The 20,858-nt window shown below is 37.5% G+C and overlaps 1 protein-coding gene across 1 annotated transcript in view; it reads right to left on the bottom strand.

Moving 5' to 3' along the window:
• Positions 1-2,064: 2,064 nt before the first annotated feature.
• MEF2C (myocyte enhancer factor 2C) overlaps positions 2,065-20,858 on the bottom strand; it is a 143,150-nt gene continuing 124,356 nt past the window's right edge. The window contains exons 10-14 of the mRNA XM_067569123.1: positions 18,965-19,137; positions 17,696-17,719; positions 16,627-16,756; positions 15,898-16,033; positions 2,065-6,718 (exon numbers count right to left, since the gene is read on the bottom strand). Coding sequence (XP_067425224.1) covers positions 6,397-6,718; positions 15,898-16,033; positions 16,627-16,756; positions 17,696-17,719; positions 18,965-19,137 — 785 coding nt within the window. The 3' untranslated portion in view covers positions 2,065-6,396. The remainder of the gene's footprint in view (positions 6,719-15,897; positions 16,034-16,626; positions 16,757-17,695; positions 17,720-18,964; positions 19,138-20,858) is intronic.

Raw genomic sequence — 20,858 nt, 5'->3', positions numbered from 1 at the left:
CTATGCACTGTTAATCAGCTGTCACGTTCATCCCTAGAGGTGAATTTTAGCAGTGTGCACTGTGCTTCTTGGAGAGCCAAAGGGAATAGAACTTTAGGACTGGGCTAATTTTTTTTTTTGTAGTATGCTTTAAGAGCCTTAAGGATGAAGAATATGTAAATGCAAAATATTGCCATGAACAGTACAGAGAGAATTTTCTGCAGTTTCTATGAACTTGATATAACTTTTCTAGGTGAGTATGCGAAGCAAATAGTGCTAGTTACAACTGCACTTCTTAGATGCTCTGATGATGGGTGCTACCGAAAAAACCTGAGTGAGTGAGTGCTTTGATGTTAAAGGTGACAGGTTTTGTTAGTCCGCACCCTTTCCTTCAGAGTCGTAATGCAAAGGCATGTCTCCACTATGAATTTATCATGAGGGTGCTTGGTAAGAGGAGTAAAGTGATTTGTCTAATTTCTTCTCAAGATGCAGATTTTATAATCTTTTTTTAATCCTTGAAATTCAAAGCAAGTGAATCTCAGTTTTTGTACTCTCGGTGTGAAAAAATTTGTTTTTAAAATATCAGCCATCTTTATTTTCTGCCCATTGACGATATTTCACTATCAAGTAAATATATAGGAATCTGACAACAGTAAAAAGAGGTACAAAATCTGAACTCTCCGTCCAAAATGTATGAAAATACTACACAATTATATGCTCAGACGAACTGTGCAAAAGTCTTGTTAGCACTGAAGATAAAGTAATGCTTTAGTTGAGCAGCACACATGTACACAATACAACACAAATAATGGCCTTTAACTTCAGCATCTAATTGTTTATGTTGGGGCCAAACTCACCAATGCTAGAAACCTTTCAGGTAAAAAAGCAATTGTCAGGGGGATCCCCGGAAACTTTTCACATGGTACACCCCAGGGCTGCTCCTCTTCTGGCTGGCTCCTCTGTGCAGCTCCTTGAGGCTATCGCTGAGTGAGTCCTGCAGGCAGAGAAGAGGTGACATGGGCTTCTGGAAGCAGGCTGAGACTGGCCAGGGCCTTGGGGGTGAGCAGAGCTCTGCAGCAAGAACCCGGCCTTACAACAGTAGTGAGCAGAAGCAGGACCAAAATTAAGCAAATGGCACTACACACTGTGCACCAGATTGCAGTCATTTACTCAGTCATTTACGGCTCATCCTGCCATGGGGCCAAATCTGAGAGGGCAGTACTGCTCCTCATCACCACCGCCGTTGGGAGGCCCCTATATTGCTGACGTGGTCCCATGCCAATGGTACGCACTGTGCATAATATGCGTAGGGCTGCAGGTGCCGCTGACTAACTGTGACAGTAATTAATGGCATGGCTGTTTTCTTTCACCAATATATTTAGAAACTAGGTTTAACGGTATTTTTGACAGTCACTTTCACCAAGCACCTTAAACTATTAATAATTTGTCTGTCTCTAACACGAACATTCAAGTGTGTCTCGCTGAAAGAAACTGAGGTTGCTATTCACAGACTCCAAAATTGTAAGTGTAAAGAGAAAAAGGTAATAAATAGGTTACTACCTTTCTTGAGCCACAACTGTTAAAAGAATATCACCCAGGGAATATGTGAAGCAAAAATAAAATAAATATATGGGCACGTTCCTATAGAGGATAGTTTTGTGGCTAAAACACTAGGGCTAACTAGCACTCAGGAGACCTGAATTCAAGTTCTAGCTTGAACAAATACTTCCCGTGTGATCTTGGACAAGTCATTTAGGGGACCAAATTTTGATACCCTTATACTCATTAAATCACACCAACTCCATGTTTGTAAGGGGTGGGAGGGAGGAGATGATAATATCCCTGCCTCACAGGGATGATTTGAGGGTAAATTCATTAACATTTGTGAGGCACTGAGGTGAAGGGGCTCCTCTAACTGTATAGATGTGTAATTAACATTTCCCCACATTTAGGAATCAAATACAGAAAACATTGACAGCCGTTGCACTTGTTTGTTGCAGTGTTGTTTTTAGAAGTGCTACAATGGCATATAATTTAACAACAAAACATTATTTAATTAATAAAAAATGCACCACAGACACTGTATCACTAAGAAAGCCAGTAACTTTACTGATTTGTCTGCAAAATACAAATTATACCTTATTTCCAGCAGGAGAAACTTGTGAATTTTTCCCATTTTTGTTCACTACAGACAGCTGAATTAAGTCCCTTGAGATACACAGATGTGGTTTAACTTAGTTATAACATCTTGTCATCTAGTGGCGACAAAGTCCAGCTTATGCCGCTGTGAGCCTCTATTTTAATACTTGTTGCAAATGCTTGTACGCCCCCCCATTTACAAGCTATTTTTAATTACCATTGTTTAATGGAAACAAATTCCCAGAAAAAGAAGAAGCAGGAAAAAAAAAGGATACAAACCATCTGAAGCAATCCAAGTATAATGCCTAAGGTAACCCAGATTTTACATTATTTACTCCACAGAGGACACAGGTACTGCATTTTTTATTTGTCGTTGAACTGACCTCTTCGAATCAAACTGAGGTATGGATTAGTCTGAGGTATGAGCAGGGAAGGGAAAATGCAACACCTGATTAAAAATAATCCAGTGGAGAATTTTGAGCAGAAGGTGTGTGGCTCAAAGCTTGGATTGCTCCACATCTTTGGTTAAAATATATTAACAAAAGCCTTTTATTACATCTACAGACTGAAGCATTCTAACAGACACCAATGTTCCATCAGTCCTTCAAGAGATCTGTAGTGGCAGGAAATTAATGCCATATAAGTGACGACATCACAGCAGATGGCATAAACAGGAACAGATGAACTATGCCATATTTAGGCAACAGCCTTTATTGAGGTTTCAAGTGGCTTTAAAAAAATTACAAAGCATTTTCCTTCTAGGAGAAGGAGAGGAAAAAGAAAACAAAACAGCATTGGTACGTCTATAGTTAAAAGATGGGTATATAGGATAATACATACAATACAAAGGGGTTGACATTCCTGAAAACAGTATATTGAGTAGTTTTATTTTTGCTTTAACTTTACCTGAAAAAGATCTGAGAACAACAGATATTTTTATATTATTCATTAAAAACCATTAAGTTCCACTTTTGGGAAAAATATAAGCCATTTTGTTATAAAACACAACTTTGGAAAAACAGTGAAATGATAAAAGCTCCATTGTGAAAGGCAACAATGCATGCAATATACAGATTGTGCAACTGTGTATATCATAATCATTGTTGCCAGCAACTGGGCTAACTGAAAACACCTTTTAAAATAAGGATAAGTTTAGCTACAACAATATTTGGAGATGGACAAAATGCCACTTAAGGTATTTGAACTTGCAATTAAGAATGTTGCCTAAAATATTATATAGCATGGATTAATGTAAAGTAAATGTTAATACTCTTTCAGGGCTCTGCCCCAAACTCCTTAAATACAAAGGAATCACACGATTAAACCCAAATTACCTTTGCAAACACAATACATGGTAAATTACAGATAAAGGAACAGGTAAAAGTAGACCGTTCTAGTTTACAGAAAGTTACTTCACAATCAAAGTTGTGCTTCTTTTAATTAGATCAGTTTACAAATATGTATTATCCCCCACTACCTTGCCACTATACTTCAACTGAGCTCAATGGCAGGAACAAAAGGGATGACTGGCATCCATTTTCATGTGATTTTAATCTGTTTGTGTTTGTATAAAACCATGGTCAGGATTACTAAAAATTGCCACGGCAATACCTTTCATGCTTTCTGCTAGTTTCTTATGGTAACATATGTTAGACCACTACTGCTTTAGAAATTCAAATTTCCTTTTTCTTGTGTTGCTGAGGCAAATTGTAAGGTAAACTATTAATATGGCTATTCTTCGTATTTCAATAGACTGACTCCCCTGTCCCCATTGACAAGTTACTACTAACAATTCTGATAAACCTAAGTTTTTTTTAAATGGCAAGGTACATTTGTGATATATTTGCATATTTAGACACATCAAACTAAAAATCTCAGACTGAGAATATGAGTATAGGTCCATTTTAAGGTGAGGATATTTATTTTGAAAAACATTTTGTGTTTAAAAAAATGGATTATGGGCTTTAGTTTCACTTTTTGATATGCATACATATCTTTTTCTTATCCCCCAGATTGCTCTATGGGACAGGATGGATGCACTAACATGTTATTCTGCTTAGAGACCATCCAAAATATGTAGCAATGCACTAGCCTCTGCACGGCCAAGTGTGCATTTGTAGGAAAGGAAGAGCCCAAGTCATAATGCACAATGTACACTATACACCTTTTGCTACCACAAAGAGGCAGACTTTATCAATGAGCAGTGCACAGCAACTGCATGTTTTGATGGGAAATAGAGGGAAATGTTTCCCTTAACATAACCTCTCCATATTGATACTTAGATGGCTATTGCAGCTACATCCTTTGCTGTGTCAACGCATCTTAAGTGGGTGACAGAACTACTCTTGAAAAGAAGAAACATTACCAGTTGTACAATGGTAAAATCTTAAAGGGGAATTGCTAAAAAACCCTCAATAAAACAGCCCCAAAACCCACCCCAACATAAACGCTGAACTAAAAATCCTGTATTCCATCCTTTTCCTGTAATACATGAGGGACAAAGAGGAACAAAAATGAATGGGATATTCCTTCTGTTTAAACTATTTTAGTTAAAGAAAATTATAGGGTAGGAGAAAATGGTGGGTTCCCTATACAAAACTTGTTTGGGTGAAATACACAGGAGATGTTGTTCAACAATGTTCCCTCTGTGTGATAATGTGACCAATAAGGGCTGTGAGAATGATGGTGACCTGTTGTGCAAGATAAATCTGCTTTTGAATGCTTCTTTTATTGACAACCCTAATTTCCCTAAGATTTCTAAAACTCTATAACTTGTATGTCTGTGCCAACTCCTCAATTTTGATTCTTTTCTCCACTACTTGTATAGTTATTCACCTGCACTCACAAACTCGGTAGCCTTAAAAGATGTAAATCCAATTCTAGCAGGCAGAATATCAGCTTCATTTAATTCACGAGAAAGGGCCAAATTATGCCACTTTGTCATTTAATTGTGGAAAACTACAAGATATGCAGGACATAAGTAATATCAGGGCCCTGAATTTGTTACAATGCACAAAACAGCATGAAAGAACTAATCAGTATATACAATGGATCTCAGTTCACCCAATGGTTTGTAAATGTTATATTAAAATGATTTAGGTTGTTACATCTTGGGTAAATTCTAACCTTTTACAGATTAGCCTTTTGACAGCTGAGTTTGAATCTGTAAAATGTATGCAGAGTAAAAGAAAACCAAAAGAAAATAGTTACTTAAATGTGCAACTGCACAAATATAATCCCCCCACTATTAAGATAACAAAAACTTTTGCTATTACCATAATTATTATATATATTAGAAAGCTATACACAAGCATGTTAATTTCACAGATTTTTTAAAAGATTCTTAATATTTTATATAATTAGAAATACACATTTCAAAAACAAAACTTCTGCAAAGAGAAAACAGTTATCTTGGTTAGCAAAGCATGGAGTTCTTCATGGCTTAGGGTAGTGCTTTCTATACAAAAAGTCCTCTGGTTTTTTTCAGGACTTTTTAAAATATTAGCAAAGCTATCAAGGAAAAAAAAACACATTTTGGCTTAAGGAAACTACAAAAAGCCACAAATGCTTTGCGAACTCTGTCTTACTTTTTAATATGAAAATAAGCAAAATGTAATGTACATATTTTTATATTTTTTATTTAATAAGTGATGCAGACCCAGAATTTTAAAAATTAAATATGTTAGCCCTCAAACTCAACATTTTTACAAGTATGGTCCTCTTTTACATGTCTTTGATCCTTTTAACTGAGTACCATACTCCAATGATATGCCTGCATGTTTGTGAGCATTTTAGGTATGGTAGGTGACCCAGTCTCTTTCTAACATTTATTCGTGGCCACCCATTGCTGGGTCTGTCAAAACATCTGTACATTTTCTATATGTTGCATAACAGCTGCTTTCTCTCTCAGTAAAGTCTGCCACTTTCTGGCAAATGTTTCCTTTTGTCTATTTACATGTAAATAACGTTGAACCTGCAACATGACACTATCTATTGTAACATACATTTTGCAAGGGAGCACAACAGTGAAAAGAAGTTAGCCTTAAAATCTATTTTGTACAAGTGTTCTGTTGTACAACTCAAGTGCTAAGCTTATCTCAGCATTTCTGTTTATCCTTATACTGTATCACTGAGGCAATTTAAAAGTACTTTTACAAAACAGAGTACCTGACTTTTTTTTTCCACACACGGCACATATAATGCATATCGACCCCCCTCCCCCATTAAGGTATAGCACACACACACTGCAAGAAAAAAAACTAATAGGTAATAACGTTATCATGTTGCCCATCCTTCAGAGAGCCGCATGCGCTTGACAGAGGGGCTTTCCCTTTCGTCCGGCGAAGGTCTGGTGAGTCCAATGGGGGAGTGGAATTCGTTCCGATGATCCTCTCGGTCGCTTCCATCATATGAGCTGCTACAGCTGCTCAAGCTGTCAACAGGAGATCTCCCCGCCTCGTGGCGCGTGTGCTGTGGGTATCTCGAGGGTGTGTTGGTACGGTCTCTAGGAGGAGAAACAGGTTCTGACTTGATGTTGAGGCTTTGAGTAGAAGGCAGGGAGAGATTTGTACTCTGAGATAAATGAGTGCTAGTGCAAGCTCTGTAGGAGGAAAGGAAACCCAGTTACAGATTGAGGAGGCATGGAGCCTCCAGAAATGTACAAATACTTGCACAAAACATCAGTTTAAAGACTCTCATCGTTAACAGTGCATGCCAAGAATGTGAGGAATATTCTCTAAGAAATATTCAGAACCAGTGAGAACCATCACAACAGACATGACCCTTTTGAGTGCCTCTAGGGTATACCCTATAAAGAAAGTCTATCTTTTCTGGTAAGCGCCATGATAAATTTTGGATGCTGAGCCTTGGCACTGTTGAAACCACTACAGTTTTCTTTATAACTGATGAACATTAGAACATAAGAATGGGCATACTGGGTCAGACCAGTGGTCCATCGAGCCCAGTGTTCTGTCTTACAGCAGTAGCCAGTGCCAGGTGCTTCAGAGGGAATGAACAGAGCATGGCAATTATCGAGTGATCCAGGCCGTCACCCAGTCCCAGTTTGACAGTCAGAGGGTTAGGGACACTCAGCGTATGGGGTTGCGTCCCTACCCATCTTGGCTAATTGCCATCGATGGAACTATCCTCTATGAATTTAGCTGATTCTTTTTTGAACCTGCACTTTAGGCCTTCACAATATCCCCTTGCAACGACTTCCGCAGATTCATTTTGTGTTGTGGGAAGAAGTACTTCTTTATGTTTGTTTTAAACCTGCTACGTATTTATTTCATTGGGTGACCCCTAGTTCTTGCATTATATGAAGGGGTAAATAACACTTTTTCACTTTCTCCCCACCATTCATGATTTTATAGATGTATCAGATCCCCCTCTGTCATCTTTTTTCTAAGCCTCACAGTTCCAGTCTTTTTAATCTCTCTTCATGTGGAAGCTGTTCCATACCCTAATCATTTTTGTTGACTTTCTCTGTACTTTTTCCAATTTTAACATATCGTTTTGGAGCTGGATTGACCAGCACTCCATGCAATATTCAAGGTGTGAGAGTATAATGGATTTATACTGAGGCATTATGATATTTTCTGTCTTATTATCTATTCCTTTCTTAATGGTTCCTAACAATCTGTCAGCTTTTCTGCTTGTCACTGCACATTGAACAGATGTTTTCAGAGAACTGTCCAGGACGACTCCAAGATCTCTGTCTGAGTGGTACCAGCTAATTTAATTTGTATGTATAGTTGGGCTTATGTTTCCCAATGTGCATTCATCAATATTGAATTTCATCTGCCATTTTGTTGCCTAGTCACTCAATTTTGTGAGATCCCTTCGTAACTCTTTGCAGTCAGCTTTGGACTCAACTATTTTGAGTAATTTTGTATTGTCTGCAAATTTTGCCACCTCACTGTTTACCTCTTTTTTCCAGATCATTTATGAGTATGTTGAACAGCATTGGCCTCGGTACAGATCCTTGGGGGACCCCACAATTTACCTCTCTACACTGTGAAAACTGACCATTTATTCCTACCATGTTTCCTATCTTAGCCAGTTACTGATCCATATGCGTATGCATGCACTGGTGGTGATGGGGAAGCAAGGCATTTCTGTTGAGATTAATCAGATTAGTTCAGATGCACAGAAACATTCTGAGAATCATTCACACTGATGAGTAACAGTATACAAAACTATATGAAGATAATGTAGACTGTATAATTTTTTTTAACTTAAAAATGAAAAGACTTCAATTTAGCTGAACCTTGAAAGGAATTAACATTAACAAAATATCCTAGGCAGGTCAGGATTTGATGTATTATTCTATATAATTATTAAGAATCCTATATTTAAAATATGATTTGTGTCTTTTGGTCCTAAGCTACCAGAGACTTTTAGTTGAAGTGTAATTGAGGGAATATATTGCTTTGCATGTGGGCACACCCAACTCAAACAGAGTTCCATAAACACTACCAAAAGCTATAGTTCTCATTGTGTTATTGTTAAAAGAAGAAATAAAGAAAGGAAGTATGCTAAATGCTTGTTCTAACTTAATTTTCTATATGTGTATTTGTGTGTGCAGGTTAGAGGAAGTGGGAAACTCTAATGTGTGGGAGAGCAAGTAAATAGGAAAAATGTGCATTATTATAAAGTAAGGAAGAAATGATACTGCTTGCATTTGAAGAATGTTTTGTACAAAAGCACCACCTACTGGCCAAAACTGAATTTCCTTTTTTATTATATGTATCTTAAAAGTATCTTTCATAGTGTGTAATTCTTATTATATTCTGAGGCATGATTCCCGTTCTGGAACCACCAATCAGGCTGAAGTTAGAGTCCCCAGACACAATTTCAAGGGCTCTAACAGTGAGGGAATATTTGGCGGGATTTTACTTACACAGTATCTACTGTAACTCCAGTGAAAGACAAAACAATATTTTGTCTCATTTTGGCAGATTTATACTTGAAACTTGATTTGGCTTCTCTACTGAAATTATATCAAACACTGTTATCGTTAATTGTCACAATGTTTAATAATGGATGGCTATTGCTAGACAACAAAGACAGAACAAAGTGCTCCAACAATTATTGCTTTCCTCTACCCTGCATTCATTTAGAGCAGAGTTTGTCAAAGTCTGCCACTGCACTCTCCTCCAAGCATATATTAGGGTTTATAGATACAAATATTTTTAAAAGTGCAGTAAGGTGTACAATTTCTTCCTGCCATACACTCCTGGAGACATTCTGAAGGCAAACAAGGTACTTTTTGTTGCATTTTGGAAGTATGTTTTAAATGTGTGGAGAGAACAGTCTGTTAATTTCAGACTTGGTCATTTCTACTTACTCAGTGAAATATTCTACTTTTGCTAAGACCTTGATGAAAAAAATCCAACAAGAAATAAAAACACACTTCTGTTTTTCTTTCATTTTCCTATGGATTTATTCTTGTATCCCCCCAAGGAAATGTTAGGATTTCAACTGAGAGAATAGGCCGACAGTTTAAATATTTTAGATGAGAGGTGGCTGTTTTAATACAAAACTTGGCTCTGAATCTGAATTTCTCAACTTATGGGGTGTTGGGATCTGGAGATTTGGTTTGGGATGGTCTGTGATACAGACCATGATATATAGCTCTGTAGAGATTGGGACACTTTTGGACACAGGAGTAAATTTGACCCAGAGTAAGGCAAGCATATCAGTGAAATTTTCTCACATGATTTGATGCAACAGACTGATCTATATCTCTTTACCTGCATTGTATTATATTATATGTTACAGTCCCCATAAGCAGCGAGTTTCTGAAAGACAGGTAGGGGGAGTGCAGGTGGCATTCTTGCATTCTCATATGTGTTACTTTTGGTACAGAGGACCAGAAACAAGTGTGAAAATTTGTCTCTTTAGCCTTCTATAACCAAAGCCTGGTGAGTCATATGTTGATGTGGTTCATTATAAATAATGATAGCCCACTATGCCTGGGTATAGACAGCAAGTGTGAGCAAGACTTAGAATGCAAGATGGGAGACTGCACTATTAGAAGGACTGATCTGATTTCTGCATTATAAAAGGACACAGGTGCTTTTCACTATTAAATTCAAATTCATCATGGGATAAATGCCTGTTTTCACCCTTATATATTAATGGAGGAAATATCAATGTCTATTTTACACAAATGCTTATTTTACCTTCACATAAAATATATTACATAGACCCAAGCTAATATTATCTTTGCTTTTTGAACAACACAACAACCTCCCTGAAACACAAATGGGTTTTAATGGGGAAAATCCAAAGGCAAAAGAAAATGATTTAATTTTAAATAATTCTATACAATTACCCAGTATCAATTACTAGTCAGATAATACCAGCAAACTGGTTGAAACTACAGTAAAGTTATTTTCAGGGAAATCATGCCTTATCAATCTATTAAAATTCTTTGAGGGTGTCAACAAACATGTGGACAAGGGTGATCCAGTTGATATAGTGTACTTGGACTTTCAGAAAAATCTTTTACAAGGTACTTAAACAAAGTAATCAGTCACAGGATAAGAGGAAAGGTTTTTTCATGGATCAGTAACTGGTTAAAAAATAAGACACGAAGAGTAGGAATAAGTGGTCAATTTTCACAGTAGAAAGAGGTAAATAGTGAGGTCCCCCGAGGATCTGTACTGGAAAGTGTGCTCTTCAACATATTCATAAATGATCTGGGAAAAGGGACAATGAGGTGGCAAAGTCTGCAGACAATACAAAACTACTCACAATGGTTAAGTCCAAAGCTGACTGCGAAGTATTACAATGGGACCTCACAAAACTGGGTGACTGGGCAACAAAATGGCAGATGAATTTCTGTGTTGATAAATGCAAAGTAATGAACGTTGGAAAACATAATCCCAACTATACATACAAAATGATGGGGTTTTAATTAGCTGTTATCATTCAAGGCAAAGATCTTGGAGTCATTGTGGATAGTTCTCTGAAAACATCTGCTTAATGTGCAGCGGCAGTCAAAAAAGCTAACAATGTTAGGAACTATTAGGAAAGGGATAGATAAGACAGAAAATATAATGCCATTATATAATGCATAGTACGTCCACACCTTGAATTCTGCATACAGTTCTGGTTGACTTATCTAAAAAGGATATATTAAAATTAGAAGAAGTGCAGGGAAGGGCAATAAAAATTATTAGGGGTATGAGGAGAGATTAAAAAGACTGGAATTGTTCATGTTAGAAGAGAGACGACTAAGAGAGCATATGACAGAGGTCTATAAAATCATGAATGGTGTGGAGAAAGTGAATAAGGAAGCGTTTATTTATCTCTTCACATAACCCAAGATTCAATGGTTACCCAATGAAAATAATAGGCAGCAGATTTAAAACAAAGCCATACTCTTCATAGTCAATCTGTGGAACTTATTGACAAAGGATGTTGCAAAGGCCTAAAGTGTAACTGGGTTCAAAAAGAATTAGCTAAGTTTATGAGGGTTAGGTCCATCAATGGCTACTAGTTAAGATGGTCAAGGACACAACCCCATGCTCTGAGTGTCCCTAAACCTCTGGCTGCCAGAAGCTGGGACTTGATCACAGGGGATGCATCACTCAATAATTGCCTTGTTCTCTTCATTCCCTCTGATACATTTGGTACCAGCTGCTGTCAGAAGATAGGATATTGGACTAGATGGACCATTGGTCTGACCCACTATGCCATTCTTATGTTCTGATAATCCACTCACACTGATATTAATGTAGTCATCTTTTTTCATATATTGCACAGAAAATACTTAATTTCATAAGGATATAAAAGGACAATATAACTCAAACATTAAACCTCAATTCACATTCAAATCAATATGAGTGGCACATATTGAAATTATTTTATGTACAATAATCAGATGGGGCAAATACAGTTCCCTCCATAGGTATGGAAGGTTCATTGGGAAGCAGAGCTAGCATGGCACTTCTGGAGGTTGTGCAGGTTGTGGAGGATGGCAGGATGCAAGGAATCCGCAAATGAAGCTTTGATTCTGTGTATGACAGTGAGGTGTATTCTGTATGGGTCTCCATCTCTTTTAACCTCCAGTTGGAATCTGAGTCAGGGTGGGTTTGGGAAAGGGCATGGATATTAGCGGTGGATCTATGGACACGTGGCCCTTTGATAACACAGATTTTCACGGACAGGGAAAGATGGCTATATATAGGGAGAGAAGAGCATCCTATAGCACATTCCTTCCTCTCATTCCCCCACCAGGGCTTGGTCTTTGGTTTTGCTTTCCTCCTTGCTGCAGAATACATTTATTTGTGCATGTGTGTGTGTGAGGGAACTTAGGGGATAGCACTGGATATTAACCGACACCTTGAGAATTTACAGTTATGACTACTAACTAGTTGGTCTGATAGTCAAGAATCCTGGAGCAAGCTGAGAACAGTTATAGATCTGAGCATATTCTTTGTTCAGTAGGGCTGAGAAAGGTTTGGAGAAACTTCCACTGTTATATAAATAACTGTTGATATACAAAAATTCTTTAGAATAAATATTGTGGTTGAATATTTAAATCTGAATTTTTATTTATGAAACCCATTATTTTGCCAGTAGGTAACACTCAAAGCAGAAAATACGCTGTCTTAGGTTATGGACAAGGAAGAATGTATTCCATGTAGGGGAGTCATGGGGCTCAGGAAATTGGCAACTGGGTACAGAACCTTTCACTTGTAGATTGGGGCTCAAATCCACTTCAGCTCAGTAGTGACCAACAACTCATGGTTTTTGTTGAACAATCTAAAATAGGTAGTTCATAGAAGAGAGGGGTCACCTAAGTCTGGTAAAAAAACAGGAACATTTTTTCATGAAAAATTGACCGTTTTATTAATACAAATTTGAAATGTCATATTTTTCAACCAGCTGTAGAGCTGGTCAAAAAAAGAAAAAAGAGCCCAGGACTGAACAAACAGGGGATCTGTCCTACTGTGATGTCCTTAAAAGTTATCCCTCCAAGACACTGATCAGGCACATGGGTACTAGTGTTGTTGCCAGTCAATGAGTGGTCCAAGATGAAGAGCAGTGCTTCTTTTTCACTTGTCTCACAGCCTGTTCAGATAATGATGCCAAAATAGCAGTTGTTGGGGACCACAGATTCAGGGGGGGCCCAGGCCACCTGGGACAAGCTGAAATGCTAGTTCATTGATTACTACCTATGTTCCTGTGCCATGTGGAGTGGAACATAAGCTGCTTTGTGCTGCTGTAGGTGCTGGTGATAGAGCCACCAGGGGAATCCACATAACCTCCCCAATTAACTCTGCCTTGTCTGAGGCACATAATCAGTCTTTCCCAAAGCTTGTCTAACAGAAAACACCCATACATTGTTCTCCTAACTCCCTCCAAATAAAGATACTAGTTCTGAACATACTAACCTATTTCCCCAATCCTTACAGCCTCTGGAACTGACTTGCATAATATCGGAGTTTGGAGGTAGATCAATCCCATTTTCAATCTGTTTGCTCAAGTGTTGGGGAACGGCTGAGGGATTTGGGATACTTGGGGTACTTACAGAGAATGGGACTGTTTCTTTATATTTTTGGAAGTTCTAGTTAGCGGATTCTTCTGCTCATGTGGGCTGAGTTTGTTCTTATACATTTGTGTTTGAACTGTGCATTTTAAAGAAATTGTTAAATCACCAAGAACTGAAGATAGGTGCTTTTGTATATAAATCTCAATATACAAAATAAAACGAAGAAATCATGCTTATTTTCTGCATAAGTGGAAGACTTCGCTGAGGCTTTCAATTAAGCAGTTTTCATAGTACTAACTTTACTTGAATTATTGAAAAAATCATTATAAAATCAGTAGCCCAGAATGTGTTCTGTTAGGCACAGCCAATACGTTTCAACTTGTTTGTGATATGAATTAGAAACAGATGATGTGTGACATATCTAAAAAGGCATGTTGTTAGTTTAGGATTTAATTTATACTTTATTTGGTTAACCAAACAGTCTTATTATGGTAAACCATTGAAAACAATCAACTTATTGTAAAGTTATACATTGATAGCTAACGTGAGTTTTCAATTTCTTTGGGATTTTATATCACTAGATGTATAGTTAACATGTTTGCCCCAAAACAGTACATGCCTCAATAAAGAAAAGCGATGAGGGAATAAGGAAGAAATATTAAGACTTTTTTTCTATGCCAGCACATTTTGGTTGTACGTGTTTATGCAATTAATATCTGTACCTATGTAACTCTTATTTCTATGAGTGGTATTCAAAAAGTATATGTTTCTTCTAAACCTTTGTTTAGCTATTCCTCTAAAAACCCAAGCCAATGGTGCAGAGGAGGGAAATTACAGAAAGTTATAAAACTTGGTCATATAAATTACAAAGAGAATTTTGAAGTTTAAACCACATTTACAACATTAAATACTTTCAAATTATGGCACCAATCTTGCAAAGAATTATGACTTATGTGTAACATTCGTCTTTTTGAAAAAAGTTGATTTAATACTTTCAAATGCCAGCGAGCTTTAAAACATTTAGTTGATATACTTGTTCACTTTTAATTTGTACTTTTCTCCATGAACATCTTTCAGTTCAAGCGTTTCTGGCCATACCTTCACCTATAATATTTGCAGTGCCTGCATACACCTAGGACCTTGCTCACCAGGATATGTAGGTGTTCAACATCTCTGAAAATCAGGCCCTTAAAGTTTATTTTAATTAACCTATAGATTTTTTTCTTTGTTCGATGAATTAGGTTATTTTTCTTGTGTGAATTTCACATTTTATAAAAGATTTAAACCATACAGAACTGTTTTACTGCAGACTTCATATTTACTGGAGAAATATCTTGAAATTGCCACTAGAGGGCACAAATACATATGGTCTTAGACATAGGCAAATCAAAATTAGGTTTATCTGCTGCCAGATTCTTAGTCACAATTATGTTATACTTTTATAAAGCAGTTCCAAATAAATGAAACTTGCATGTCACAGCTGAGGAGATGGAAATATGTGATTATGAGACAAGGTTATGGATTCATCTCAGGTCAAATCGTTATGCCATTCTTATTTACCAGTGATTTAAAAAAATATGTAGTGAATTTGCAAAGTTTACTGTAAAAGTGTGCACCGAACTACATGGAATCAAAAAGCTTAAAGGAAAAATAAAGCAAAAGAAGCACAATATGAGTGTACTGTTTTGTACTGTGATGGAAATAACATATCACTTAGACAAATAAAGGATTAGATAATCAACAGTATGCTTTCCTACAACAGTGAGGCTATGTACACACTGACGGTGGATCGACTTTTCCGGTTTGATTGAGTGGCAGTGAAGACATGCTCAATCGATTCAGAAGTCAATCTAATAAAACCACTCCCCCAAAAAACATAGTGCTGTGTCGCTGGGAATGCATTTCCCGTCGGCACAGTGCAGTGGAGATGGCGTGCAAAAGGGAAGTTACGAAGTCAATGGGAGTTACGCAAGCTATTCTGTGTAGCTTGACTAATTCCCATTGACTGCCGCTGAATTTTGCTGGCAGTGTAGACCTGTCCTGAGAAAGTGCTAGGAAACAGAAGACTGTAGTTTAGCTACCTGCCAAGCTTTTGATGCAATACCAGTTTTCAAGTTTTGGATTTTGAAAGTGGAGCTGTTACATATAGTAGACCTTTGTCGATACACTATCTCATTTTATGATTTGGGATTAATTGGATAATGGAAGCCATTGTTTCTCACTCAAAACAACATTATGTAAAATGATATGATAATCTAAGGAATATTGCTTACCCCAATTGACTGAGGGCAGATGGTGGCATGTTATGTAGGTGTTGCTGTTGCCAGCCAGTTACTGAACCAAGATGAAGAGCACTGGCTGTGTTAAACCCAGAGAGAGATGATAAGTCTGCACTACTCAGTGAGTATTCTAGATATGAAAACAGAAAAGACAAAAACTAAATGAGAATTAAGTGGAAAAAAATTAAATAGTCATTGTTAGGCATGAATAGTCATAGATTCACTGTCTTTAAGGCCAGCAGGAACCATTAGATCATCTAATCTGACCTCCTCTATCATGCAAACCGCAGAATTTCACCCAGTTATCCATGCATTGAGCCAAACAGCTTGTGTTTGACTAAAGTGTATCTTCCAAAAAGGCACTCAATGTTTATATCCATCTATTCTATGCAGTACTGGTGTGACGTGATTTTCTGTAATGTTTAGCTGGGTGAACCAAAGAAGTGCCTTTTTTTAAGCTATACCGTTTAGCAAAAGTCTCTGGGAAAAGGCTTTGTAAAGCAGTTTTCAATTATAACAAAGCAGCTGCTTCTTGAATCCTTGTATGTCTCAAGTCATTTATAGACTCAGTAATATAATGAGGCTTTTAACCACTTAAAATAATACAGAATATGAATTCCTCACTTTGGTCCAACATGCATAAAGGAATTTCATAACTATTAACCCACTGCATATGTCAGTATCTTGTTCTCCCCTACTATGCATATCTTACACGATACTTACCAGTACCATATGTTGTTGAAATGGCTGATGGGTATCCTCCCATCCCTTGCCCTGGCAAAGTAGGAGTTGCTACGGAAACCACTGGGGTAGCCAATGACTGAGCAGACTGGGAGTTATTTATCCTCTGATTCTTTTAAAGTAAGTAAAAATAAACAAATTATTAACAGGTTTAAATCAGTTAAACATATTGGATTTCAGGGTACATTTTGTCCATGAGATACAACTTGATACAGATTTCATTAAATTAATCATTTAACATGTGGCTTTTATGAACTCTGCCAACCCTATCATTTACAATCCTTCAAGAGACTAGTTGTCTCCATAGTAACCCATTACATCAGTATCTCCTAGGAAACCAAACTTGTAACAAATAAGATTGCTTTATTGTAGGTAGAAAAGAGACCACGTGAAAAACTGATGAAATATGTAAACTCAACTTCCATTGTTTTGCTCTTCATTCAAATGCAAAAATTTTATTAAAATCAGCAATAATGGATTTTATGTTTAATTCAGTAAGCAATACTGTTGCAGTGCTACATAAATAAACTCTGAACAGCAGATGGTGCTCTGGCTACTTCATTCTTTCTCACAGTAAAACAAACTTCAAAAATATTAGCTAGCAAAGCAGCAATATATTCGTCTTTAACTCCTTGGTGCTGGATATTTCGATGCACATATTGCACCAAAAGAATTCAAATTCGAAGAGCAAAAGGAGAAAATGTCCAGAGAACCACTTAACCCCCCCAAAAAAACTAATAAGGCTGTGCCACTTGCAAAAAAAAAAAAAAAAAAAAAAAAGTCTACTTTTAGCATGCCAGCAAAATACTAACAGTAGATAAGCCTCCTTTTCAAAAGATTATTTTTTATTAACGTGCACAAGTTGAAGAATATTGGTAACCATTTTACTCTGGTCACCTATGTTATATATCACAATCGACAGGAAAATTACAATTACTTTTTTTTACATATTAATACTGGGAGTGCTTAATTTTGTTTCAATCACTAACTGCATGTAAAAAGCAGACAAAACTGTTTTTGAATTATTTGGATGAGCAGCACTACCACTTACCAAAAGAAGATCAACATCCTCAGACTGAGAGCATAGGAAAGGAGTTTTAATAATTAGTGAATGCAAATATTTACCAGTGGACAGATTTCGAACACAATGAATAGCTTCATCTGATAAGCATAACAGGTTAAATAATTTTTGAACACTGTCTACAAAACTAATACTTCATAAAGCCATTCTTTATTAATTCATTCTCGTAATGATCTGTTTTTCTCAGTTGTGAAGACAATCTATCCAGTTTTCAGCACAGGTCTTTGTCTCACTATTTATTATTTTTCTCCAGCCCCAGTGGCTGCAAAGATTGTATAGCAGCACCTGGTTGCCAGAGACCTGACTAGTCAAAGAATCCCTTGGAAAGTATCAGTTTTAAGGTCCTTGGAATAAATCATTTGATGGAGACAGCTTGTCACTGCCTTGGTCTACTTGAGTGTAGCCCCGTAGGAGACTGTATTTATTACTCCTTATCTTTTAAGAAGAGAGCATCACATTTATGGCGGTTTAGTTTGATATTCAAAGTTAATTTATAATGCATCAGACTAAAGTAGCCAACTTGCAAGTTGTTTTAATAGCTTGTCTTTTACATAATGGAAAAATGTGTTTACAGCATCACTTCAATTCACCTTCAGGATCCTTTTTTAATCAGCCCCATTTTAATGTTACATCGCTCATGAAAGATTTACTCTTTTGTAGGGAATGGAAAGACACTAACATGAAATGCTTGATGACTCAACCTTATATCATAGTCCTCTGCTTCAGCGTTGTTAACAGAGACAGGAGATGCATAGCTCCTAGGTTAGAGGCTTCACTTTTTCTTACTATATCTAAGGAATAATGACTGTTTCTTATCATTATAAAATGTGACCCTTGTTCCCAGCATCACAGATTTCCAACTCATTTGTTTCTGGTTATTCTGTCATTTGCTGAGGCTCTGGTTGTGTAGAAACGAAACTGAAGTTGTTAATTGCAGACCGTGTATAGGACTAAATTCAATCTTATAACAAATCTAGGAAAGGATTCTCTAGTCACTAGGAAGGAGTGCTAGGAAGTTGAGAGTGTGCAAAAACAGTTACCATTTTTCTAACTGAATACAAAAAGGGAGGAAGTAAAAATGACTTCATAAAAACAATATAAATAGACATTGAAACAGTCTACAGCCAGAGTGGACTGCACAGTGTCAGAATGTAGGGCATGATCCAAAGCCCATGGAAGTGAATGGGAATCTACACAGAGGAACAGCCATATTTTGAAGGGAAAGAAGAAATGCATTACCACTGATGGCATTGTATTTTTGCTGCCTGGTGGAATAAGCACTCGGAGATCCGGTTTACGGTTGTTCATTCCCAAATTCATTGGGGGCGGAGATTTTGCTTGCATATTCTTGTTCAAGTTGCCAGGTGAGACCAGCAGACCTGGTGAGTTTCGGGGGTTGCCATACCCATTCCCTGTTTAAAAAAAAAACAAACAGAAGAAAATGTTAAGAGGAGCATGTACTTGAAAATTAAAGCTTGACATTACCAAAAAAAACCCAGTACATACACTGACAAAGCTTACCCTGGATAAGTGCCTATGTTTGAAAATATAACCCATGTGATATTTGGAACAATTGGTTTTGAGACTCCTTCTCTCATGGCAGTGAACATTTCAATGATAAATTGAAATAAAATGTGCTTAACTGACACTATTGATATATTGGAGAGCATTGTGCACTCAGACCAGCCAAAACCTAACTTTTGTTACAAAGAAGAATTAGGAAAAATCAGACAATCTTACCCTTGGAAAAAAAATGCAGAAAACGGTGCTGGGCTTTCACGGACAAATACAAGACGATTGTGACTTGCCTGACTCACTCCTTTCCAGTTCATGGTTTTGTTTTGTTTTTAGACAAAGAACAAGTATAGCAAGGCTATAATTTACAGAAAAAGCCGGGGGAGGAATAGGAAGACTCTTAAATGCTTTTCTACTCTCTTCCCCTGACTTTTAGGACCTGATCTTGTCAACAATAAATTCAATGGTAGAAGGAACATGTCCTTATTTGGAAAATACCCTTGATATCTTTCCTTCTGTCTTCTGGAAATCCTTGTAACAATCCTGACAAATGCTTTGTATTGTGCTAATTTGGAAGCAGTTTCTGCTCCATAACTGAAATAATATTAGTGTTTGCATAGCAATGCATTTGTCTTCCCATCCCACCAAAGAGAAGACCGTCCCCTCTCACTCATGAACACCCCTCCCCACACACTGCAGAGAAAGCCTGGGAAAAGAGATGGCTTTGTAATGTGCTCTCCAAGTTCTGGCTCTGTGGGACCAAGGGAGGTAGAGAGCCAATGGACAACCCCAGTGAGGTAAATCATATAAAATCCATAATGCAGACAGAGGGGGTGTAACCCCCTTCTATTTCTGGGTTACTTGGGAGCTGGCAACACTCACCTGTGTGCAAGGGCGCCTAAGACTGTTAACAACAAAGGAGATCCTGAGTGTCCCAGCGGTGATGTAGAATAGGTGGGAATCCTCTATCCACCCCCCTGCTGCAGTCCCTTTACTTTTAAAGGAATTTAAACTTGGCGGTGCCTCCACCTGGCTGGCCCCTGCACAAGCTTAATAGCGGGCCTTGGGAGCTTCCAGGACTAAACCTAGTCTGATAATAATAATAATAATAATAATCTGAGACAGGTCTAACTTAACAATTGCACTTATGCAAACTAAACATCCAATATACTTAAATTAGAGTTAACACAACTTTACTGAACAAATTAAAGAAATATGGCATAACAGAGTGAAACTAAACATCACTATTATGTTAAATCCACAGGGCAGCTGAATAAATCAATTAATAAAAATAGTCTGAAAACAAATGAAACTTGTCTAAACTTGCATTTACACTGCCACTGTTTACCCCACCTGCAGAGTGTACACTCCCCAAGAGTTCAGAGCCCTAACCCCTTCCTTGCGTGGGCGCGCTTGAAGATCTGAGGAAGACAGCACTCTGGGGGTTCGGTGTTCCGGTTCAGCCCAGTTGTCCCGCTGGAGGTTTGGAGCTGGCCCAACCAACTGGCTGCAGTCCTGGCCCTGCTTGAAAGGATTCTCCCTCTGCCTCTTCTCAGGCCCAGTGAAAGTCTCTCTGCAGTACCCCTTCCCTTACACGCCCTGCCCCAAACAACAGGTG

The sequence above is a fragment of the Emydura macquarii genome, unplaced genomic scaffold, assembly GCF_026122565.2.
Source record: "Emydura macquarii macquarii isolate MOO-44397 ecotype Brisbane River unplaced genomic scaffold, CSIRO-AGI_Emac_v2 contig_2897, whole genome shotgun sequence".
Lineage (NCBI taxonomy): Eukaryota > Metazoa > Chordata > Testudines > Chelidae > Emydura > Emydura macquarii.
This window is presented reverse-complemented; position numbering and strand designations above follow the sequence as displayed.